The 25516-nt window shown below is 40.0% G+C and overlaps 1 protein-coding gene across 2 annotated transcripts in view; it reads left to right on the top strand.

Annotated features, from left to right (window-relative positions):
• Positions 1-25516, top strand: part of MID2 (midline 2) — a 103496-nt gene that overhangs the window by 25378 nt on the left and 52602 nt on the right. For both annotated transcript variants that reach the window (XM_036497808.2, XM_004590177.3), the window contains exon 3: positions 2307-2402. In XM_036497808.2, coding sequence (XP_036353701.1) covers positions 2307-2402 — 96 coding nt within the window. The remainder of the gene's footprint in view (positions 1-2306; positions 2403-25516) is intronic.

Consider the following 25516-nt stretch of genomic DNA (forward strand, 5'->3'; position numbering starts at 1 on the left):
AAAATCCTACTGAAACTTCTTTTTTCAAACATCATCTGTAACCTCTAATTACTGAATCCAGCTGTCTTTTATCAATCCTCATATTTCTTGTACTCTCTGCATATTTGACAGTGACAAATCCTTTCTTGAAATGTGTTTCTCTCGATTATCCTATCATCTTGGCCCAGACCTGCATTACCAACTGCCTTGAATATTGCAACTTCCTGCTAACCAGTGTCCTTGTGCCTCAGGCTTTCCTGTTTTTCCCTGCCCCCATGTTATTGCTGCTAGATTAATTTTCTAAGTTCATCCATGATTTTGTCATTACTGCGCTCCATAGCTCTTGGTAAGCCCCCAATACTTAATTAGGTACAAAGTTCTTACCCACATATTTAAATCTTCCACAAGGCCTTGATCACCATTTTCATACTTGCTCCTCTGGTCTCTTTGTACTCTGTGTTCTCACCAAACGAATCTATTTTCCCAAAGTTCTCCTTTCCTTTTTATTTTTGCTTATAATTTTCCTTATGCTTATAAATTCCTGCTCCCCTCTATCACTGTTTTTTAAAAATTCTACTTGTACTTCAAGACATAACTTAAGTTCAGCTCTCCTCAGTGTGTGACTGTGATGTGCTCTGAACAATGTATGTGCTTGATATGGTGTTTTGTGTTGTATTAAATCTCTGAACTACCATTTCTTTTTTCTTTAGCCTCTTTTAAGCTTAGGAAAGATGCCCAAGTAAGTTATTGCTGCCTTTAATTTTTCCTTTCCTCCCCTTATCTTTGCTAACAAGACTGCAATTTGAGATGGCAGTAAGATTAACGGTTGGAAAGATACCCCCCTCCAAGGCAAGAAAATTGGAATAAATGGTGAAAATCACTTTCATGAGACTAAATTCAAAGAAAAGCAAGAGTCATTCTGGCAAGAAGGGACAGCAAGGGTTAAGCTAGTCCTTGTAATCCCATTTCAGAACAAGGAAATGATCTATCTGTGCATATCTGCTGGAATATATTAATTGAAACAAAGTTAAGGTTATTAGGGATCTATTGTTATTTAATATACAGGAAAGAAGCCAAGAACCTGGGTCCCCTCTTCCTTCACATTTCACTACACTCCAGGTCCCTCATCATTTCTTCTAAAAATATGGACTTTGAACACGTAAATCACAGAAACCATGGAGACAGTATTGAAATGATGAATATGATCAAAGGAAGGAATGCTAACAAGAGGTTATAGTATTGCATTTGGAACATATTTGTGGGATGTTAAGCTGATTTGTGTGAAAGGAGAACATGTAACGTTGCAGGCAGGTCCTGTAAGAGAAACAGCTGCTATAACTGAAGACTCGGGGAATGCTGAGGAATTACAAAAGCCCATAATCAATCCAGAGTAAAATGACATTGTATTTTGCTTCTCACAAGATATGGGAGCAAATAGCTTGCTCAACTGAAAATATTCTAGAATTCCTAGTACTGTTGTAACGAAGTCATATTCAACAGATCTGCAAAGTGCTCCTAATGTGTTCCTAAAAGAGTACCCTCTCTTGTTAGCGCTGGGCTTTTGAAGCCTGGAATCTCTGTGGGTGATGCTTCAGTGAAAGAAGGAACATTGATACTGTGCTTGATTTTGATGAATCCTACCTTTTTTTTTTCTGGCAGAGCATCCTGGGTAAATAGAAATTTTTACCGTTAAAAAGAGAGAAAAAAAATTGAAACTGTGACTGAGGGCTAGAGACTTGGATTCTAGTCCTCTATTTGCCTCATGGTTACAGGAGTAAGACAAACATTTCCCTTTCACTCTGAAGCTTGGTTCTCTCATCAGAAAAATTCTTATACCTCCTGTTTCATAAGGTTGTTATGATTCTTAAATATTATCTGTTCAATTACCTGGCATGGTGTTTGGCAGATAGTAATCATTAAATAAGTTATGTTTTTTAGTCTACTTACCTGTAAAAAATTTCAACCAGTAATACCTGTGCTTCATATGCTCTATGGTTACTTTGAGGGTAAAGAGAAATATTAATTATGAAATACTTAGGAAATTAGAAATAATGTAGAATACATGAGATGCTTTCATGTCAATACAACCTACATTCACAGGGCCATTGAACACCATCTTTTCCCCAATCAGGACAGCCTGGAGCAAATAAATGGACAGCAGTATTAACACTACAAGAGTATTTTACCCATAATAAGTTCTCTCTGCATCTTTGAAGTATTGAATTACTAACTGTGTCTGATTTCCACTTAATATTGGTTCTCAAATTCATTGTTCTTTTTCCCCCCTCTTCCTTGTTTCCCTCTGGCTTCACACTCTGCGATGACAGCAAACTCTGGAGACGAACCTTACCAACCTGGTAAAACGCAACAGCGAACTAGAAAATCAAATGGCCAAACTAATACAGATCTGCCAGCAGGTTGAGGTATGTAACAGAAATTTTTGTGATTCTTTCAGAGACTGTGAATTGGGTAATCCTTTGCAGATGGGAGGTTACTTCGTTTTTTTTTTTTTTTTTTAAGTATAGCTCAGTCATTTGGGGACTTCAGTTTTGTTCGAGTGTAGCTCAGTCACCTGAAGTGAAAGACTGAATGATAGTTGGAGGAAAGTCATTCATTAGGATGCCTGTTTCACGAAAAGTGATAGACATAAATGGTTTAAAACAGTAAATCTGCAGTGGCCATAGGATGGGAGGAGCGAGTAGGACAACAGTTTAAGCGAGAATCTCTTCTTTCCAAACAGAAGGCAGTGTCAGACTCAGAAAAGTCTGCTTTTTTCTTCAATGTAGCGTGATATTATCACCCCTGGAAACCCGAGCCCTTGAGGTTCATTCAGCATAATATCCTTTCTGTAACAAGAACTGTTTTGTCCTCTTCTTAGCCATCTTCCCTTTATCCCCTGCTAGTAGTGTATACTTTGTGTGTTCTCCATCTGATGTCACTTGTTACCTGTCCAGTTCTTGTTATCAATAAATGATGTTGCTGTTAAATTTATAAGTTGTAAAATTTTGTACAAGTGTAAGATCTTAAAAATTATTACACTCAAATTCAACATACCGTATGATCCAGCAATAGCACTCCTAGGAATATATCCAGAACACTTGTTCTATGAGAAACCAACATGCACTCCTATGTTCATAGCAGCACAATCAGTAATTGCAAAAACATGGAAACAACCAAAATGCCCATCAACAGAGGATTGGATAAGAAAGCTATGGTTCATCTACTCCATGAAATACTACTCAGCTATTAAAAAAAACAAAATGCAGTTCTTTGTGGCCAAATGGGCCAAACTGGAAACCATAATGCTAAGGGAAATGAGCCAATCCCAAAAGGTTAAATACCACATGTTTGCCTTAATTTAAGATGATATGATGTTAAGTATAACATGTTATGTTTTGAATGTTATATGTTGTGTATAAACTAAAATTGAAGTATAGGTGAGGTGGTCACAGAAGGTGGCTGGGAACCCGCATTTACTTTTAACATATTGGTTACTCATTACTATGTCAATTAATTCCATAATGATGTAAATTTTTGCTGATGGTATGTTGGAGCTTTCAATTGACTGGGATGATGCTCTGCTGGCTCTGTCATCAGACCAGAGAGGGTATACCTAAGAAGCCGTTGAACTTGACTGGACAATAAGATGCTGGACTCTATGTTTGGTATACGCTTGCAATGGGGAAATCTCAACTGAACTTGAGCTGTGGTTATGCAACAAGGTGGAGGAATCCACCATGGTGGGAGGGTTTGGGGAGGGGTGGGGAGAACCCAAGTATCTATGTAATTGTGTCACATAATACAATGTAATTACTGAAGTTAAACAATAAATAATTTAAAAAAAAAAGAAAAAAAATTATTACAAAAAAACTTAAGGCAGTGTTTAGGAGTTGATCTCTTAAGTGTTCATAAAAAATAAATATGTAATCTTCTCTGTCTTTTAAGAGGTTTAAAGTTCAGTAATAGCATTTGGTTTTGTTTTGATTTTGAAGAGGTAATGGTAGTGTTTAAGGTGTAAATAGAGCTGTATCAAATATGCAAGAATTCCTCTTGGACAGTGGCTGGATAAAAATATTTCTGTATGGAGCCTCCTAGTTAGTTCTAATCTTACTTATCTGGCAAATAAATGTAACAGTTCACATTTATTTTACCTTCAGCAAAAATATAATTTAATTAACTTATTATGTCTTAATTCCACCTAGAGATTGTTATTATTTTAGGAGATAGTGGAGGATCTTCTTGTAAGGCAAAGAATCCTTTAATTTTATGAGTAACTACCTGCTCTCCAAAACATTCAGGCTTCTTAACGTATTGGCTTTTATCAAATAGAGTGTACCTGTGTGATGAGCACACCATAGCAAAATTTACTCCCCGCTGGGCACTCCGTTTATAGAAAAGAGCAAGGTTATATGCTGATTAAACTCAGGTGTGGGTGGAGAGATTTGAGGAAAAGCATAAGAAAATAAAAGAACATTGGAATGTGGCTTGTAAAAATGAGTTCTAGACTCAGGTCTTTCATTAACTTGTGGTTTGAATGTAAGTTATTTAGCTTTTTGGTATCAGTGTTCTTACCTATACAATGAGGAGTTGAATTGAGTATGGGATCTTCAGTGCCTTTTCAGGTCATGATTTGTGAGTGATTGCTTTCTGTATTCTGTTCTTTTTCTCTACTGTCTCATCTTTTTCAAAAAGGATAGAACAAACTAGAAAATATTTTAGGATGGTTATGAGCTCATCAGAATCCCTCGGCATTCCACTCTGTAGCAGTCTCTGATTACGCTGTTAGATGACAGTGTAAGAAATCCACACTGGTAAAGGGACAAGAGCATATTGTAAGTCAAAGGCTTTCTTTACCACAGGAGTCCTGTGGTAAAGAATTTGCGTGATTGAAGGTAGGATAGCAGTTAATAGTGAATAAAACATAGCTATAAATTATAATCATCACCTTCTTCATTCTCATCAAAAAAGTCTGTTAAGTGCAGAGCAAGATGCAGTCAGAAGAGCAAAGGAAACAGTTTATTTTCATTATTCATTCAAGATAGGACCTGTTTGACATCTAATCTCTCCACCCTTGAGAAACTTACCACCCTGGCTAGCCTCACCCAGACTTAAACTTGTTCCAGTCTTCCCAAGCCCATCCTGCCAACCCAAGTTTCATATTCAGGGCTCTACTCTTTGCAAGTAGTGAGGAGCTAGTTTCATACAAACAAGTTATCATTATGTTACCAGGGAAGGAGTCAATTTTGGCTTTTCAGGTATCAGGTGAAGTTTTCCTCAACAGTACTTTTCTGAAGTTAGTATTTTAGCCCAAGCGTTAAGGTGGTGACATTATGCTGCCCTATGGAAGTAAAATAGGAAGGAAGAATAGTTCCATGATGAACCTGCAGTGTAGGTATTCAAGAAGCATCCTTAGGGAAGCTTGTTAAATCCAATCATGCAGGCCACTGTCTGCTCTGGCGACACAAAAGGTCAACTTTCATTAATACCTCTTTATGCATGGTATGGTAGCAGGTACAAAGAAAACAGCAGGGACATAGTATCTACCCTCTGAGGGATGTCACACTAAAAAAAATTTACCTTGATGTGCATGCACATGTGCAGGAAACAGAGACAATGGGATAAAAATGCTCACTGAGAGCTGCAATGGGGGACGATAGTGAGATAACATAATACTGTCTAGCATGAAAGTGTATTTTGGGAGTTAAATTTCATAGTATGCTCAGTTTAGGATCGTGTCTTTGGCAGGTTTAAGGGTAGCTTATGGAAGACCACAGCAATCCTCCATAACATCGTTGCTTCTGGATGACCAGGGATGTGTCCTAACCTTCCTCATAATAATAGGGCAAATCCTTGTTACTTGATTATACTCATTCAACCCAGAGGCTGTATGTGAAGAAAGATTCAGGACAAGCCTCAGAATCAGAAATGCAATTAAGGAAAGGGCTTGATACTTTACAGTGCTTATAAATACTTCATAAAATGAAATAAACAGTAGGGTACCGTTAGGAAAGCCAGCCACTGTAGGGTGATTTGGAATTTTTTTCCCTTTTATCTATTCCTGACTTGTCAATAGTGAACAAACTATGCTCACAGTGTAAACCCAGCATTTCACATTGGGCAGGGATGGAGGATATGAGCTAAGGCCCTTCGTTTTGTTTTGTTTTCCTGCCAAACCTGTTCCCCTTCTTATTGTCTGCAAATGTTTTTGTCATAGATTGACTTCCCATAAAGAGGCCATAAATACTGCCTGCATAACCCTGTTCTTTTCTACCTATTCTCTATTCTTCAAAAAGTAAACGAAGTTTCAGTCTTCCTATTATTAGAGGAATGAAGATTAAGATCACTGTAGATTTGTTAGCTGAGTTCTATGGACATGTATCTTGCTGAGTTGCTGCCCTGCTTTCAGAACTCTGTAAGCTAGGCAGTTGGAAAATATTGCCTGTTGGACTGGACAGCATGAGAAGATGGTAGAGGCTGGCTCAAGATTCCTTTTCTTCTGGTTAAGGAAGGTTATGCTTTGGTCTTGCTTCTCTGGCTACTTGATGTCTATATATAGTTCTTTGTTCTGGCTCATCAGGCATCCTTTGTTTACATTTCCAGAGGAAATCTCTGTGTAATGCATAGCAAAGGGAAAATGTATACCAACGATGGATACTTCCTCTTGGCATGCAAGACCCCGTGGCGATGTGAATAAGAATTCTTGAGAGTAGCAAGGGAAAAATTTGTTATGTACTTATTAATCAATCACTGTATGATATTTCTCAAGCATACACTATTTACTCAGTATGATGGGTTATGTGAGAGCTACAAAAGAAGTATATGTGGTTGGTGATCTCCTGAAACTGTTACTCCAGTTAAGGAAAATACAGTATCTGGTAAGACAGAAGAGAATAAAACAGTGTACAATGTAGGGACTACAAATGAATGCAGAGTGGCCCTTCCAGTTTCAGTCATTTAGCCTTAGTCTTATGGATTAGTACACTGAGAATATGAAAACATTTTCCTGAGTATTTAGTGGTGTTCCTTCTTTTTCTCTTCTCTTAGACTGCATTAATACTTTGGCTTAATCCATCCCAGGAGCTCCCTGGGCAGGTTGATTTCTTTCTGGGTCTTTACAGTCTTTTATGGAGCTGATTGGCACACTACTCTTTAGTGTTAGGGGAAAGAAGAAAAAAAGGAAATGAGTTAGAAGAGAGGGAGTTGTTTCCCTTAGTCTGGGGACTGTCAGTTCTCTTTCTTTATGCCAGGTTAATTGCTGTGCAACTCTTTCTGTTTAGAGTCCAAATTTTTGATGCTTGGAATTCTGTCCTTTTTGTTCCTATTGATCATTGAAGGGTATTTGATTTGAATGAGGCAAACAATTTGGAGTCTGTAATAGATGTTTGATTGCTTCTGCAAACATTAAAAATATGCTTTTGAAAAAAATAATTTTAAAAACACTACTATGGATGATTTCAGCTAATGATCCTTAAATGTTTAAGTGTGTTGAACACTAAGAAGGAATGGGATATAAACCAGTAAATCACAAATGTTTGTTGAAAGAAGCTCTCTACAAAACACTGAGGTCATGATAAAGTGAAAGAGTGATTAGAATGAAGTGAGTAATCATGGAAAAGGCATTTTAGCCAAATGTTGAAGGAGAAAAAAATAAATTACTCCCTGTGCAGCAATAGAGAGCAGAGATGTTAGTGGAAGGTGGAAATGAGCAAATTGTACTGACAAATTGGTACCCTAAGCACTGGCTGTATAGAACTAAATAGGAAATGGTTACTGTACTCAAGAAAAGCAAAGATTGGTCGAGAACCTGACAAAAGAATGTGACAAATAGAATGTGAAGGGATAATTATTGTAATGAAGGTAAATTTGAGATGACAAACCAATGCAGAGGAAGAAATATCCAAGTCTATTTGAGCAACTTAGGAAAGACAATAGAATGGAAACAAAAATATAGATCAAGTTATCTTGGAACAAGGGTAGAATTCTTGCCAACAAATATGAAATAGAGGAGTGAAGGGAACCACATTCAGGCCCACAGAAAGGTGATCAGCATGGAGGTGTTCAGGGAACCACAAGAAGTTTGGTTCAGTACAAATGTAATATCTGGTAATCGTTGCAAGACACGAGTCTTGAGAAATAATTTGGGACAAGATAATGCATAATGAGACTTTATCCTAAGGAGGCTGGGGAGTCGTAGAAGGGTTTTAAGCAAGTAGCTTGATCAAAATCTACTTTTAAGGAGGATTTCTGTGACTGTAGTCTGGAGGATGGAGCAAAGCTTAAAAATGAAGGCAAAGAGACTAGTTATACTTTTGTTGATCTAGGAAGAGTTGAAAGTCTGACCCTGGCAGCGATGATAGGATTAGGAAGGATAAGATACATTTAAAACATATCTGTTGGGTATAATCAATATTACTTGGTGATGAATTAGCTATCATAAGTAAAGGAAGGAGAGGGAATTCTAGGATGATTCCCAGGTTTCTGAATTGGGTTATTTAGTGTACCTATTGTCTTTAATAGATAAACAAATACAAAGGGAATTCTTTTTAGACACGTGATGCTTGTGGTGATATAGGAGGTGACTAACAGGCAACTGGCCAGCTGAATACGGAGGTCAGGAGAAAGGTCTCAGAAAGGAGACGTTTTGGAAGATGTCTGTGTCCAAGCATCATCCAAAGCCACAGAGAATGTGTAGAATGAAAAGGGGACCTGGGATAGATCGCCAATTTTTGCCACTCAGAATACAACTGACCTTCCAAAAGTAGATGCTATGACTATAGTGCTTTAGGTGAGATTGCTGAGAACTGGCATGTGTTTTAATAACGAAATATCAAAAGTAAATTATTCATTTGTGGAAAGAATAAAAGTTTTAGATGTTCTTATTGTAAAAACTACAATAATAAAAAGTTCTGAATGAGAATTTACTGCTTCAGCTGCACCATTAGGCACTTTAACTCAATCTTGACAACAACTTTGTGAGACAGACACTATCACTGTTCTTACTTTACAGATAAAGAACTGGAGCTACAGAAAGGTTGAAATGGCTTGCTCAGGTTGTGCTGCTAGTTGACAACAGAATGGGGATTTTAATCTAGGCACTTTAACTCCAGAGTCTGTGTCCCTATCCACCCCATTACATTTCCTTTTGCAAGGTCAAAGTGCATGTCATTTGGATGTCTTATTCAATATTGGTGGTTTCAGGCCCAACAATGAGTAAGTAAAGATTATGAGATAATGGGGATGGGTAACAGGCAAGAGAGGACACGGGTGTGCCAGGTAAAGTCACTGCCTGAACTGTTGCCATCCCTATGGGCTCTGATTCAAGCAGCAGAAGATAGCCTAAATCCTTGGGCCCCTGCCACCCATATGAGATACCTGGAAGAAACTCCTGGTTCCTGGCTTCTAGTCAACCCAGCTCTGGCCATTTGGGAAGTGACCCAGTGAGTGGAAGATCCCTGTGTCTCTATAAACTCTGTCTTTCAAATAAACAAATAAATCTTTGGGCGGGGGGGGGGGGGGTGGAGAGAAAGGGAAACCTACAAAAAACAGGGGATCCAACTATCAAATACCTAAAATCCTTTAAGCTATAGAGTATTTGCCAGAGTTCATTGGATCAGACATTGTATAAGATGTTATTAGTGACTTCTGAGGGAGAAGATTCTGTGCAAAGGTGATGGTGGGAGACAGATTGAGAGATGAAGGACAAGGTAAGTTGTTGGAAAATACAGGTGTTGAGAAGTTTAATAACAAAGGTGAAGAGAGAAATAAAATCATGATTATCATTTTTAAGTTCAGAATAATCAGACTAACAAACACATATGTAAAGCTCTAGTTGCTTTTTGTTACTGGACAACTAACTATAGAAATCACTAGCTACAGTGCCCTTGACCACACATGCTTTATTTCCCTTCTTGATGTGGAGTCTAGCCACCACCCTCTTTTCTAGCTCCAAAGTCTTGTTATGTATGTGTGTCTGGTGTGTGTGTGTGTGTAAAGGAGTGATACAAAAAAGAGAGAGAATGAGAATGGTGTCAGCATTATGATGTAATTGGTTAAGCCACCACTTGAAATACCACCATCCTATATGGGCATTGATTCCAGTCTAAGCTGTTCCACTTCTGATCCAGCTCTCTGCTAACATGATTGCTTAAACAGCTGAAGATGAAGATGCCCCACATCCTTGAAACCCTGTATCCACATGGGAGACCCGGATGAAGCTCCTGACTCTTTGCTTCAGCCTGGCCCTGTTCTGGATTGTGGCAACTTCAGGAGTTAACCAGCAGATGGAAGATTCTCATTCATTCTCTCTCTCTCCCTCTCTTCCCCTTCCTCACCTTCTCCCTCTCTCTCTCTCCACATCTATCTTTCTATCTCTGACTCTGTCTTTGAAATACATAAAATAAACCTTTAGAGAAGAAGAATACCTAAGGGATTCTTTATTTAGTATTAAGGAAACTTGCCTTTTATCTTGCCCAAATTCCCCTTGACTATGGGTTCTCAGCAAAAGTTAAGATTTCAGGAAGGAACACATGTGTTCGATTTATGCAGTTTCAAAATTTATTTTTTGAGAGGGAGATGAAGAGAGCAGGGTAGTGGGGAAGGAATCCCATAAGCTAGTTCACTCCCCAGATGCCTGGAATCCAGGAGGCAGAAACTGAATCTGAGCCTCCCATTTGGGTGGCAGGGACCCAAGTGTTTGATCCATTGCCTGCTGTCTCTCAGGGTATATACATCAGTAGGGAATTGGAACAGGAAGAGGAGCTGGAACTTGAGCTGGCTCTCAAATTTGGGCACTCTAGATACTGGATGCAGAGATATCTCAAGTACAAGTCCAAACGTCTACCCATCTAGTGGTAAGAGAGGGAATGAGAGGAAGGAGAAAAGACAGGGAGAAAAAGGGAGTCAAGGAAAGGGGGAGAGAGAACATTCTTTAGGATATTTAGATGTTTGTTAGAATGTTCTGTGAATATATTTTTTCTGAGAGTTGAAAGAGCAAGGGGAATAGGCTTAATAGCTCCTGAGAAGGATTTGGGCTGTCAGCATCTTGTGAGAATGAAACACCAGGTCTGAAATTACTGTGGATTATTAGGTAGAGAAAATGGTTTCTATGAACAATGAAAAATAAATGCCTAGCCATGTAGTCTGTGTATTCAGGATACTACGATAAGGAATAATTCGGAGTTACCTTTATTCTAATTGAGTGTATAGCAACTGACATTTAACATAGAAGACAAACCTAAACCAGCTGTGCAATCTTGAAGTGTGGGCATAGCCTATTTTTATACTAGAAAAGAAAATGCTTTAGATTTTTAGATTCCTAATGTGCTCAATCATCTTTCAAAATATGCTTTGTGACAATTCTTGGTGTATTTTTTAGTGAAATATTATTTTGAGGGCATTAAATGTTGCGGTTGAAATATTTGGAGTATGTGGACACCTAATAGTATTGTATGGATAGTATATGAATTAGGACTAATATTGTTTTCCTTCTTGACATGCCCTATATCTGTAGTGAAGATTTCAGATCTAGTTATGTCTTTATACCCAAAACAGCAGTTCCTGTTTATTCAAATTCCAGGCAACTCATCAAATCATTAGAATACTTGCTTAATTTTGGCCCCTCCTGCTTTTTTCACTCTTTTCACAGAAAAGACCTCATCCCCTCCCTCAGCTCTGGGACCACATGCTCACTTCTTCTCACTCCCAACATGTGGTCCCATCCTTGGCCTTCGCCTCCTGAACTCTGGCTCCCCATTCCTTACCTCTCAAGACCCAGCACCTTCCTCTGGTCCCAGCTATCCCACCTCATACTCCTGTGACCCTCTCTGGTGACTCTTGGGAGCAGCCCCCTTTTCCAATGACTCAGGACTCAGGACAATACCCCTCCATGCTGCCCAGTGGCCAGCCCCAATTTTCTACAAGGAATTGGAGTGCCCATCTGTGCTGCTCTTTCTGCCTCTGCCCTGCTTCTGCCTGGATCTGGTTCTGCAGAGCTCGAGCCCTAGCCACCTCCCCCTTCTAACACCCCTTCTACAGCATGTCACAGCCCAGGGAGCTGTGTAGTGTCCTGTGCGTATCCTAGCTTTACCCACTTCAACCATCCTGCTCTGTCCTGCTGCATGGGCCATGGGGTTTGTGGGAATGCTACAGGGGTGAGCTTCAAGGTGTTTCAGGGTACTCAACTTCAGCTCTGAGCAAGGCCAAGCAGGGCATCCCAAAGCAGTGAGCAGCAAGCACCACTTTTACCTTTCAACATGGTCATGCGCAGCCCTAGAATGAGGACTTAACCAGGCAAGATTCTGTAAAGCAGGTAGCAGCCCAGTCTGCTGTGCCTAAATGCCTGCCCCTATTGTTCAGTTTTAATAGAGCAGAGGGACTAATGGCATACACTTTACAGTCAAATTGGATACAAACCTCTCTCTATGACTTCAGATATGACTATAAATTAGTTATCTATTCAATGTCTCAATTTCCTTGACTACAAAAATAATGGGAATAGTCTGTAAATAACCAGGTTGTTATAAAAGTAATGAGAGAATCTGGCACAGTGCCACCTGTATCACCAGCATCCCGTATGGTTCAGGTCTCCCACCTCACACACACATGCAGCCTCTCCCAGCTACCTCCATCCCATATTGGAGTGCCTGGCTACCCTGTTTCCAGTCCAGTGAGTGATGGCTCAAGTAATTCAGTTTCTGCCTCCCATATGGGAGGCCTGGGTGAAGTTCCTGATTTCTTACTTGGGCCTGACCCAGCCCAGGCTATTGCAGACATTTGGAAAATGAACAGGAGGTTTAAAGTCTGTTCTTTTCCCCTTCCCTCCCCTCCCTTCCTTCCATTCGTCATCTTCTTCCTCTTCCTCTTCCTCTTCTCCTTCTTCTCCTTCCTCCTCCTTCTTCTTCTCCTTCTCTTCTTCTTCCTCCTCCTCTGTCGTTGTCACCGTCTTCTTTCTTTCTTTCTTCCTTCCTTCCTTTCTTTCTTTTTCTTTCTTTCTTTCTTTCTTTCTTTCTTTCTTTCTTTCTTTCTTTCTTTCTTTCTTTCTTTCTTTCTTTCTTTCTTTCTTTCTTTCTTTCTTTCTCCTCCTCCTCCTCCTCCTTCTTCTTTTCTTTCTCTCTTCCTCTCTCTCTCCCTCCCTCCCTCTTTTTCTCTCCTTTGATCTGCCTTTCCTATATTAAAAAAAAATGAAACAAAACTGAAGAGCAAAACTAACAAGATTCATCAATCCCTGACTCTATGTGCACTGTTTTTGCAAGTTGCTGCTTATTTTGCTTAGCGTCTGAATAATAACAGATGTCTGTATAAAACATCTTGGTGTCTGACATTAGTATGTGTCCATGTACAGATGACCATGTGATACTAAAGCAGTGCTTGGGAGTATCTTTCTTTGCGGCATTAACATTTGTGGAGCATGCGTCTTAATACTCTTTGCAGGTGCTATGCACCTGTTTAATTCTGTAGACGGTTGCTTTGGAGTATTCTTTGTGTGTGTATGCATTTGGATATATTTGTAAAGAGGACATGAATAGGAAGAATCCTATGTGTTCAAGGAGAGAATTAGTGTGTAAATTGGTGATAAGGACTGCCTTGACCTCGGGGGAGTTCCCAGTGCCTATCCAAACACTTGTTTCCAGTCCCTTGCTGTTTTTCCTGTAGAGGGGAGAAACAGACAAACTGAGGAATGCTGTTGTTTATTTCCTCCAGTTGGAAACATTGTCTCTTCTATTCAGAGCAGGCTTTTCCAGTCTCTACATACCCCAAGCCTATTTTAGCCTCTAGTTACTAACATAAAGAACACAAAACAATGGTTAGCTTTAGAATATTTTTTAAAATTTTATTGTATTTTAATTATTGTTTACATATTTGAGAGGGATGCACACCCATGTGGGCATCTGAAAAGGGCAAGAAGCATTGAAGTATAGAGGAAGATGAATAGGATAAATGGTGTAGTCAGTTTCTTTTTATTCCCTTGGGTACTGTGGCCCAGCCCTACCAGATATGTCCCCACCAGCCCTAGCTTTCATGTGTGCTGCTGGGCTAGCCCAGGTCTCCCATGTGGACAGATGCCTTGGCCTGACCCATGTCCTCTGGTTTCCCCCTTCCCTTGCCTACCTGTGAGTGCAGTAGCTAATCTGTGGAAGACCCAGCAGTCATTCCTTTCCTGTGAAATATACCCTCACCTGCTCCCACTCCAACATTTCCCCACACACTTTTCCCTGGACAATCTGAGTCCTTCTACCGGTGGCCAGGGTGGTGTGCCCCACCCTGCTGTTCCCTGACATCCCCACATATCTTAAAAAAAATAGAATAGGTGACTATGGTGACACACACTGTTATAATTAGCACATATTTGGTATTAACAAGGCCCAGAATGCCCAACAACTATTGGCTGCTTTTCTCCCAGCAATGTAACACTTGCCTAGGTACAAGGCAACTTAGGCAATTGCCTACAACTGGGAAGAATAATTTCTTTTACAGGTTTTTATTTTAATTTATTTGAAAGAGTTAAAGATGCAGGAAGAAATCTTCCATGTGCTGGTTCATTTCCCAAATGGCTGCAATAGCCAGGGCTGGGACAGGTAGAAGCGCAGAGGCCAGAGCTTCTTCCAGGCTCCTTCATAGTTGTAGGGACCCAGGAATTCAGGACATCATTCTCTACTTTCCCAGATACATTTGTGGGCAGCTGGATTGGAGGCAGAGCAGTCAGGGCACAAATTGATGCTCATATAGGATGCCAGGGTTGTAGGCTGTGACTTAGCCCATAGTACAACAGCATTGGGTCCTGGAGTAATTTTTTTTACATTTATTATTATTATTATTTATTGTATGATACAATTCCATATGCTCTGGGATTTCCTTACCCTCTCCCAAAATCCCCTACCCACCCCCACTGATTTTCCCTGTATTACTACCTTAGTATAGTTCTTCACAAACAGTCATATGTCCATCATTGCAGGCATGGACAATTGCAGACAGTCCAGCATCCTATTGTCAAGATATATTTAACAGTTTCATTGGGAGTCTATCTTTGATTTGGAGGTACAGATGCATATTGCATTGTATCTTCATATCTGAATGATAGTATCCATTACACAGTTACTAAATATCCCCTTAAATGAAAAGCCACAGAACAAAATCAACAAGGAAAAAAAAAGAAATTTACAATGCCATACAGTTAAATAACATCTACTAAATGACTAATGTGTTACTGAAGAAATGAAAAAAAAAGAAACTTCTAGAATAAAATGATCATACTGTATGACCTATTAGTGAAGATTTTAATATGAGAAAAACAAACCCATCAAAATCCATGACATATAGTTTCCGCTGACCTGTGTTATGAGATGTGTCTCCTGTAGACAACAGATAGATGAGTTTTGGATTTTTAATCCAGTCTACTAATATATGATGTTTGATGTGTTTAACACATTTACATTCAGGGTTAATATGAATAGGTGGTAATTTGGTCCTGTCATTTTAGCAATGGATTGTTCATTGTTTGATTTAGTCTTCTGTCGTTATTTTGCTGGGATGTTCTTCACATTGGCCTTTGGTTTTGGTGGGTGCTATTCCTTTTCTCTGTCAAAAGAACATCTTTATCATTTGTAGGGCAGGCTTGAAAGAGTCATATTCTTTGAGATTTTCTTTACTGTGGAAGAATTTTATCTCATTTTCAAAGACAAAGGAAAGCTTTGCTGGATACGTTATCCTAGGCTGACAATTTTTTTTTTTCTTTTGGAATCTGGAATATGTCACTCCATTCTCTTCTGGCCTATAGAGTTTCCTGTGAGAGATCAACTGTGATTTTAATTGGCATTCCTTTATATGTCAGTTGATTTTTTTTCCATGTGCACATTTAAGCACATTTTTCTTATGTCCTATAGAACAGAGCTTGATAATCATGTGTCTTGGTGAAGATTGCTTTTGGTCAACCGTATTGGGAGTTCTGTGCCCATCCTGTATTCTGTTTCCCAATTCTTTCTCCATATTAGTAAAGTTTCCCTTTATTATTTCATTAAATACATTTTTAAACTCAGCTTCTCTTTTTGCACCTTCTGGAACTCCCATAACTCTTATATTTGACCTTTTAATAGTGTCTCTTAATTCTTGAATACACTTTTTAGCTCGGTGCAGCTCTGCTTCCAGCTTTTTGACTTTTTCCCCCGGGTGATAAGAAATATGTTCCAATTCTGAGATTCTTTCTTCTGCCTCATTCATTCTGTTATGGAGACTTTCCATTGAATATGTATTTTGCTCTATTGCATTTTTCATTTCCAATAATTTGGCTGATTTTGTTTCAGTGCTGCTATTTCCTGTGTGATGTATTCCTTAACTTCGCTGAACTCCTCTATGTACTTCTTGTTGTTGATACTTCATGTTGTTGCTATAACTTGTTGTTATAGCAAGTGTTTTGAATTCTGTGCACCCCATGTTTCTTGATGTCTTCCTCAGTTAACTCTGAGGTTGGCAAAGGCTTTAATTCCTTTGCAGGGGAGTCTTCAGTAATATTAATTGTGCATTTAGCTCTTCTTTTGCTCTTGCTCATTGTACTTCTGGCTATCAGATTATTCTCCTTAGGGCAGGTTTCCTAGCTGTGTCACCCATAGGTCTGCAGTTCCGTTTTACTTATTGTGGTTGGTACCCAGTTCTTTGTTTGCAGTCACTTGTACCACTCCCCCCAGTGAATTTCATGTCTGGGCCTCTTGTGTTAGACTTCCTGTGTTAGACCTTCTGTGATGCCATGCTGAGGCTGCCCTGTTGTCAATACAACCGTTCTCCCTCTTCCAGTTTGAGCAGTTTCCAGGATTAGGGAGACACCAGGTGTCCTAAATAACTAGGTTGTTGATGGTACTGATCTTGCTGGAACCTGCTGGCTGTTAGGTCTGAGGGCCACCCAGACTGATTTTCACCCGTTGGATGCCTAAGTCGGTATTCTTTTTCCTGTGGGACCAGTGCAATGCACAGAGGTGGGAGTAGATTTGTTTCCAGCTCAGTGCATGCACAGCTCACTGTTTTCTCTCCAGTCTCAGCCTTCACCGTCCTGTACAAAATGGCACGTTATGTGCCACTGGTGGGGTTCTGGATTTACTCACCATTAGGTCTGGGGGCTGCCCAGATCTATTTTGTGTGGAACCTCTAGGATGCCATATCGATGCATTGCACTTTCAGAAAGGAGTTTGTTCCCAGCTTAGTGCATGTGCAGTCCCCTCCCACAGCCTTTGCCTTCCTACACAAAATGACACTTGATGCAGTTTTGGTGAGGGGTTTGGGCTGTGAAATCCACCCTGTTCCCACACAGCCTTTTTGGATTCTGGTTCCCTCTCTCTGCTCCTGGTGAAATCAAAGAAATCAGCAGGATGTGCAGTTCTTTGCCTGGGTTCACCTGCTAAGCTTCTGGTGAACTCCCCTTCCCACCTGGCTGCTGGTGGAGTTCAGATCTCACTGACTGTCATGGGAGTATCTTGCCACTGCAACACTACACCCTTGTCTCCACTGCTTTCCCGTATACAGCAGTCTCCAGGTGCCTCTCTGCCATCGGCCTCTCCTATTTCCTGGAATGTGTGCTCTCTGCTTCACCCTGGCTAATGATTCTCCATCTGTTTAAACATGTCCTTACTCTAATCCGCCATCTTGAGTCTTTCATGGAGTAATTTCTAAATTAATAAAACAGTAGCTAAAAGATTTATTGTACCAATGGAAATCCATGTTGCTTAGCTCCTGATAAGTCTGTGTATTGGTAATTGTGCAGTGGCACAAAACCATAGGTATATGAGTACCCAAAGGTGTCTCTCTAGAAAAATCCCAGGGACAGGAACAAGCCCAGGACTTGAGGAGTAAAGAAGAGAGTGAGAAGAATAGGCAGGGAAGGATAACAATGATGGAAAGAATAATTAGGGGAAAAGGAAAGAGAAGCAATGACTAGATGCTAGTTTGTAGTGTGCAATACAATGGCACTTTTGTTAAATCTGTGAGTGTTCTAGCACTAGCATAGGTCTAAATCCTGTAGCTCCCTGGAGTTATTCTGGGACTCCAGTTGCCACCCAGTCATCAACCAAGTGATTGAAACCATTTCAGGAAAATCCTGTTGACTTGTCAAAAATGAAATACAACATATTATATTGGTATCTTAGAACATTAACATTTAGGAAGTAAAAATCTGGGGCTGGTGTTGTTGTATAACTAAATACAGGTGAAGGTACTGCATATAAGCATCGCATATAGGCATCTATTCATGTTCAAGCTACTCAATTTCTGAACAAACTCCCTGTTAGTGGCTTGGGAAAGCAGTGGAAGATAGGCTGAGGCCTTGGGCCCCTACATTCACGTAGAAGACCTGGAAGAAGCTCCTGGCTCCTGGCTTCATCCTGGCCCTGTGGTATCTATTGCAGCTATATGGGGGATTGTACCAGTGGATGGAGGATTATCTCTTTCTCTCTCTCTCTTTCTTTTCAGAACTCTTTCAGATAGATAGATAGATGAATATTTTTCTAAAATAATTTTTAAAAAGTAAAAATCATGCCCAGCACAGTAGCCTAGTGGCTAAAGTTCTCGCCTTGCACGTGCTGGGATTCCATATGGGCGCCAGTTCTTTTTTTTTATTTATTTATTCATTAATTACATTGTATTATGTGACACAGTTTCATAGGTACTTGGATTCTCCCCACCCCTCCCCAAACCCTCCCACCATGGTGGACTCCTCCACCTTGTTGCATAACCACAGTTAAAGTTCAGTTGAAATTATGGGCGCCAGTTCTAATCCCGGCGGCCCCACTTCCCATCCAGCTCCCTGCTGTGGCCTGGGAAAGCAGTTGAAGAGCCCGAAGCCTTGGGACCCTGCACCGGACGAGGCTCCTGGCTCCAGGCTCCAGGCTCCTGGCTATGGATCAGCTCAGCTCTAGCTGATGTGGCCGCTTGGGGAGTGAATCATCAGACAGAAGGTCTTCCTCTCTGTCTCTCCTCCTCTCTCTATATCTGACTCTCCAATAGAAATAAAATAAATCTTTAGAAAAGTAAAAGTCTACTGTCACAGATGAGTAGGCAAATTGCACATTGTCTGCATGCAAGAGAGTGGAATTGAACACCTTCGCACTTTTAGAATCCATTTCTGTCAAAACCAGGATATTAGTAGCAAGCCATCTGAAACAAACAAATCAAACAGAACCCTGACCTGCAGTGAGTACGTCAAAGCTCCCTGCAGGCTCAGTGACACATCATTAGCCTAGAAGGTGGCAGCAAATGGTGTTCCCAGGGTTTTGATGCCTGTTATTGATGATCTTAACAAAACAACTAGCTTCCCTTCTAGAGAATCACTAAAGCTTCTGTCCCCATTTCCTCTATGGGCCATTATCAAAAGGGGTTTATTAAGCTCCACTGTGTTTAACATTGTGCTACGGGACATAGAGCATGCATGTAAGTCACTGTCCTAGTCTGCATAGACTCCATAGTCTCATTTTTAAAGCACACATAACGGTATGGAACTACAGTAAGCAGTACAATGTAAAGCAAATCAGTGATAAATTGTGTGATATTGAGTGCTATAAGATTTCAGAGAAGAGATGAAAAGTGGCTGATTTCATCATCACTGTTTTCAGTAACTATTGATTATTGACATTTAACCTGCTCCAGGTATTGTGCTCAGTGCTTTACTTCTGTATCTTTTATTTCTTAGATTGGAGCTAAACGTGATGAAAATAGGATTTTTGTTTTGAGGTGATGGAATTGTTTTAACATTTCATTGTTACTGGTTGTACAATTGTGTCAATTTACTGAAAGATATTTAAATTTTTCACTTATATTTCAATGAATCCTTACAAGAAGTGGTCATTATGATGCAGTGGGTTAAGCCACTGCTTATGATGCCAACAACCCTTGTCAGCGTGCTGGTTTAAGTCCTGGATGCTCTGCTTCTAATCCAGCTCCCTGTTATTACACCTGGGAAGCAGTGGATGATGGCTCAAGTTCTTGATTCATGTCACCCATGTAGAGGACCACCATGGAGTCCCTGGCTCCTGGCTTCAGTCTGGCCCAACCCTGATTGTTTCAGACTATTTGGGAAGTGAACCAGCAGATGCAAGATCTCTCTTTCTCTCAAATAAATAAATGCATATTTAAAAGTTATGTATACCTCAGTGCAAGGACCTGGTCAGCCAATAAACCTTAGAAAGATTTTCTCAACCCTGTTGCACCCAAGCTAACAGCGTCTCGGAACTATCAAAACCAACTATCAAAACCACTCAAGTAACACCCTCAGAACATTCTTCCCCACATCAGGGTCTCTAAGGCATCATCAAATGACCATCCCCCATCCCCATGTACTGATGTAGTTTGACAGCAAGGAGCGGTCCTCTCTCTTTCTCCCACTGCAAGAACAGAAGAAAAAGGAAAGGAAATGAAACATTTATCTAGCCCACCTTCCTCCACACCTTGACCCTCCCCTCCCTACTCAGAGGGCTGCATGGGTATGCATCCCTCTCAACTATGTAATCATTATTAAAAATAAAAATAAAAGTTATATGCAGGGCACTGACTTATGGATGGCAATCAAAGTTTTGGAAGTGGATGAGACCAAGTAAGACCGATGGTGCTAAAACTTTCAGAACATTGACATGTGAGCTATTCACAAAGCAGTGATCACAAGGAAAACTAAGAACTTGCGTTGCTGGAAGCTAAGGAATGGGTGTGTTTCTAGAAGTAGATGGATGATCATTTATAAGAATTTGAGAGACAAAAATCACTTCGAAGATTTTTTTTTTTTTAATTTGCAAGACAGTGATGAAAGGAGGGGAAGAGAGAGAGGTAGAAAAAAACCAAATCAAAACAAAACACGCTTCCATCTGCTGGTTCACTTTCCACATGGCCACAGTGGCCAGGACTGCTCCAAACCAAAAGCAGCATCATGAAACTTCATCCAAATCTTCCATGTGTGTGGCAGGGGTCCAAGCACTTGGGCCATATTTTGGCTGCTTTCCCAGGCCATTAACAAGGAGCTAGTGGAAAGTGGAGCAACTGGCGTTCAAATTACAGCTCATAAGGGATGGCTGATATCAAAAGCAGTGGCTTAACCTAGTGCAGCACAGCACTAGCCTTGAGACTTAAAAATCTTTAAATGCCAATCAAAAGAAGCCAGCCGAAAGGTAGAAACTGATTGAAGGACAAACATGGGAAGATTCATCAAGCGAGGGCTCCCAACAGGTGAGAGATGATTTGCAGAATAAATGTAGGAGGATGAATTTCCTAAAGCAAGAGAGATACCACTTCCTTGTAGTAAAAGAGAAAGAAGATGGTTCAAGCTGCACTTATGTTTGTTGGTTTGTTGAAAATTTGAGGCAAATCTCTGTGAAGAAGAAAAGTAAAAGCATATGCTGTAATTTTACCGTGAATGAATAGAGAAGTAATGGGGTTGGAATTGTAAGGACTATCATGATTTGAATGAGCTACTGTGGAGATGTGGAGAGAGCTGTTAAGAAAATTAAGTAGGAAACTTTGAGAGCTTGCTTGTAGCCTAACACAGTGAATTTAAAGAGGAACAAATCTATGCTGATGTGATCACCATTTAGGTCACAGTTAAAATAATGAAAATGAATGGCTCAAAGATAGGAAGTAGATGAGATTAGGTATCTATGTGCCCATGAATATTAGGAGGTAAGTTCACGAAAAACGTGTTATGAAAAACTGCATAGATTCAGGTTTTTTTTGCAACAAAGTTGACTTATTATTCTATCCCCATGAGTTTTTTTAGTACCTTTCTATATCTTATATTAGTGATGTTAATGTTTTATCTGTTATATGTGTTGCAATTTTCCTCTCAGTTTGTCTTTTGTCCTTATTCTTTTTATGACTTCTGATATTTCTGACTGATGTAAGAAGGTTTTGTATTCCATGGTTTTCTTTATAGATTTTTGGGAATCTTATCTTAAGTCTTTAATACACCTGTAATTTATTTTAAGTTATGAGGTTTTAAAGTTTATTTTGGAATATGTAGTTTTGTTTGCTTCAAGATACGTAGCTATTATGAATAAAGTCTTGTAAAAATAGTCCTTTTTCTGTTGAGTGAATATGCTACATTTTGTATGTTAGGTTTCATATGTACTTTGATCTGTTCTACCCCATTGATTTATTTTTCTATTATATCACAAATATGTTACTGTTTTGATTATGGTAGCTTGATACTCTGTAAAATTTGGCAATGTCTAGTATTTCTTTTCATAATTTTCTTGTTCATATGTATTTGCTTCTCCATGTGAATTTTAAAATAAGTTTATATGCTTAAAAATTGGTTCAAATTAGATAGTGGTATCATTGTATTACAGTTGTGTGTTAATTTGGGGTATAATTTTTAAAGATACAATTATTTGGGACTGGCACGATAGCCTAGTGGCTAAATCCTCGCCTTGCACAATCCCATATTGGCACCGGTTCATGTCCCAGCTGCTCCATGCAGCTCCCTGCTTGTGGCCTGGGAAAGCAGTAGGGGATAGTACAAAGCCTTGGAATCCCTGCACCCATGTGGGAGACTCGAAGAGGCTCCTGGCTTCAGATCAACTTAGGTCCAGCTGTTGTGGCCGCTTGGGGAGTGAATTTACAGATGGAAGATCTTTCCTCTTTGTCTCTCCTCCTGTCTATATATCTGACTTTTCAATAAAAATAAAATAAATCTTTTAAAAAATAAATAAAATGTAAAATCCAGGCTGAGTGCAGTATCCTACTGGCTCAAGTCCTTGCCTTGCATGGGCAGGGATCCTATATGGGCGACAGTTTGTATCCTGGCTACTCCAATTCCCTTCTAGCTCCCTGCTTGTGGCTTGGGAAAGCAGTCCAGGACAGCCCAAAGCCTTGGGATCCTGCACCCACATGGAAGATTCAGAAGAGGCTCCTGGCTTCGGATCGGCTCAGCTCCAGCTGTCACGGCTTGGAGAGTGAACCAGCAGACAGAATATCTTTCTCTTTGTCTCTCCTTCTCTCTATAAATCTGTCTTTCTAATAAAAATAAATAAATATTTTAAAAGAAGAAAACTATTTATTTATTTATTTATTTATTTATTTATTTATTTATTTATTTATTTATTTATAAATGTAGAGTTACAGAGAAAGAAAGAAAGAGACAGGGAGAGAGTCACAGAGAGAGAGAGAGATCTTCCATTCTCTGGTCATTCCCCAAATGGCTGCAATGGCGAGTCTGGATCTCTATAGGGATTTCTCATGTAGGTGATGTTACCAGCAAAGCTTGGTGGGTTCTTCCCTCTGCTTAATGTAGAAATAAAAAGCCAGGAAGCAAGTGCAAGTGTTAATGGAAAATTTATTCAAGAAAAGTGACAGGAAAACACAGCCCCGTGAAGAAGTAGAGAAGTGGAGTGTCTGACTGGACACTGGCTTTAGGGGAAATGGCTTAGGCTTTCTAAAGCTTCCCCCCCCCCCCTTTCTTCTGAGTCATGAACATAGGGAGAGGCAGAGGGGCACTCAGGTATCCGGGCTGATAAAGAGGTATCTTAAATGAGACTGTCAATGACTGTCTTGTCCAATTCTCGTAGCAGGATACTCTTCCCTTGGGAAACTCCTTTGGCTTTGGTTGTCTTGGTAACTCCAAGGTGGTGTTTTGCAGAGTCAGCAGAGTGAACTGTGAGATGGGGTCCAGGAAGTGGCATTCCCTCTCCTCCCCCAAGGCCTTAGACTTGCCCTCATGGGTCAGGGGTCAAAGTACTTAGGCTAGCCTCTGTTGCTTTCCAAGGAGCACTAGCAATGAACTAGATCAGAAATGAAGCAGTAGGGACTTGAATCAGTGCTCATCTGGGATGCCCACATCACAGGTGGTGGCTTTAAGTGTTATACCACAACGCTGGCTCCCTGAAAACATAGAATTTTCTTAGTTCTTCCTATTAAGAATCATGATCTCTCTTTTTTTTTTTTTCAAAGTTTGTTTTGTAGACCTTAACACTTTTATTCTTGTTTTAAAAAAGCTTTATTTATTTTTATGGGAAAGGCACACTTACAGAGAAAAGGAGAGACAGAGAGGATAGATTTTCCATCTGCTGATTCACTCCCTAAGTGGTCACAGTGGCTGGAGCTGAGCCAGTCTGAAGCCAGGAGTCAGGAGCTTCTTCTGAGTCTCCCATATAGGTGCAGGGCCCCAAGGCTTTGGGTCATCCTAGACTGCTTTCGCAGGCCACAAGCAGGGAACTGGATGGGAAGCAGGGCCATTGGGATTAGAACTGGCGCCCATATGGGATCCCAGTAGATACAAGGTGAGGAATTTAGCCTCTAGGTTACTGTGCTGGGCCCACATTTTATTCTTTAAATAGATACACTGCACAGTACATTTATAAATTTATATATTTATTTTAAAAGTTAGCACAGTCACAAGAGAGATCTACCATATTCCCTAAATGCCTGCAACAAGGAGTCCAGGAGCCTTGAATGCCATCCAGATCTCCCACCTGGGTTGCAGGGATTCAAGCACTGCCTCCTAAGGTGTATATTAGCACAAGCTGGAATTAGCACTGGAATCAGGGCTCCAACCTAGGTTCTCTGATAGGGGATGTGAGTGTCCCAAGCAGTGCCTCAACCACTGCACTAAATGCCCACCCCCAAACAAGACACTTGTTTTGTTCAATTTGTTACTAGTATTTTATAGTCTTGTTTCATGGTTGTGAATGTGTTGCTTTTCTATTTTCGTTAAGAAAAAAAAATACAGAAAAGGAAATAGTGTTGTGCAGTGGGCCAAGCCACCTACCACCTGTAATGCCAGCATAATGAAATAGCTGAGCACTGGATCGATTGCTGGCTGTTTGATTTTTTTTCAATCCAGCTCCGTGCTGATGTGCCAGGGAAAGCAGTGGAAGATGTGCTGGGTGGTTGGGCACGTTCTACACATGCAGCGTGCTCTGATAGAGTCCTGGGCTCCTGGCTTCTGCTTCACGCAGCCCTAGCTGTTGCAAGTCATTTGCAGAGTGAAGTAGCTAATGCCAGATTCTTCCTCAGTGTCTCTCCCTCTGTCTCTGTCACTCTGTTTTTTCAAAAAACAAATCAATCCTTTAAAAGCATTTGGAGAAAAACTTAGGACTTTGTTTTCTTGTATATGAAAGTCTTACCATGTTGATAATTTTAGATTAAAACAAAAACAGTGTTTCCTGGTCTGATTCAAGGGATTTGCTTCTCCTCTGAGAATATTAACACGAGTCATTTCTTTTTCTTACTTTTGCCTCAGCTAAAACATTGAAAGCCCGTGATGATATTCATTATCTTTGTCTTATTTATGATTTTACTGGGAAACAGCTGTGGCATTTCACCATTTTGTATAATGTTTGTCACTTGTTTTTATTGTATTAAAAAGTTGTCTTTTACTCAGAGTTTTCTTTCAGATTGATTACTAAATTTTGTTTAGTACTATCTTAGAATGTATTGCTATAACCCTGTGTGTTGATATATTCTAATATTGAATCAGTCTGTCACATATGGAATAAAACCTGTTTTGCTCTGTGGCTTTATTTCTTTTCCCTTTTGAATTTTAGTTTCTATTGTATTTAGAAATTTCTGCATATATTCAGAA

This window comes from Ochotona princeps, chromosome X, assembly GCF_030435755.1.
Source record: "Ochotona princeps isolate mOchPri1 chromosome X, mOchPri1.hap1, whole genome shotgun sequence".
Lineage (NCBI taxonomy): Eukaryota > Metazoa > Chordata > Mammalia > Lagomorpha > Ochotonidae > Ochotona > Ochotona princeps.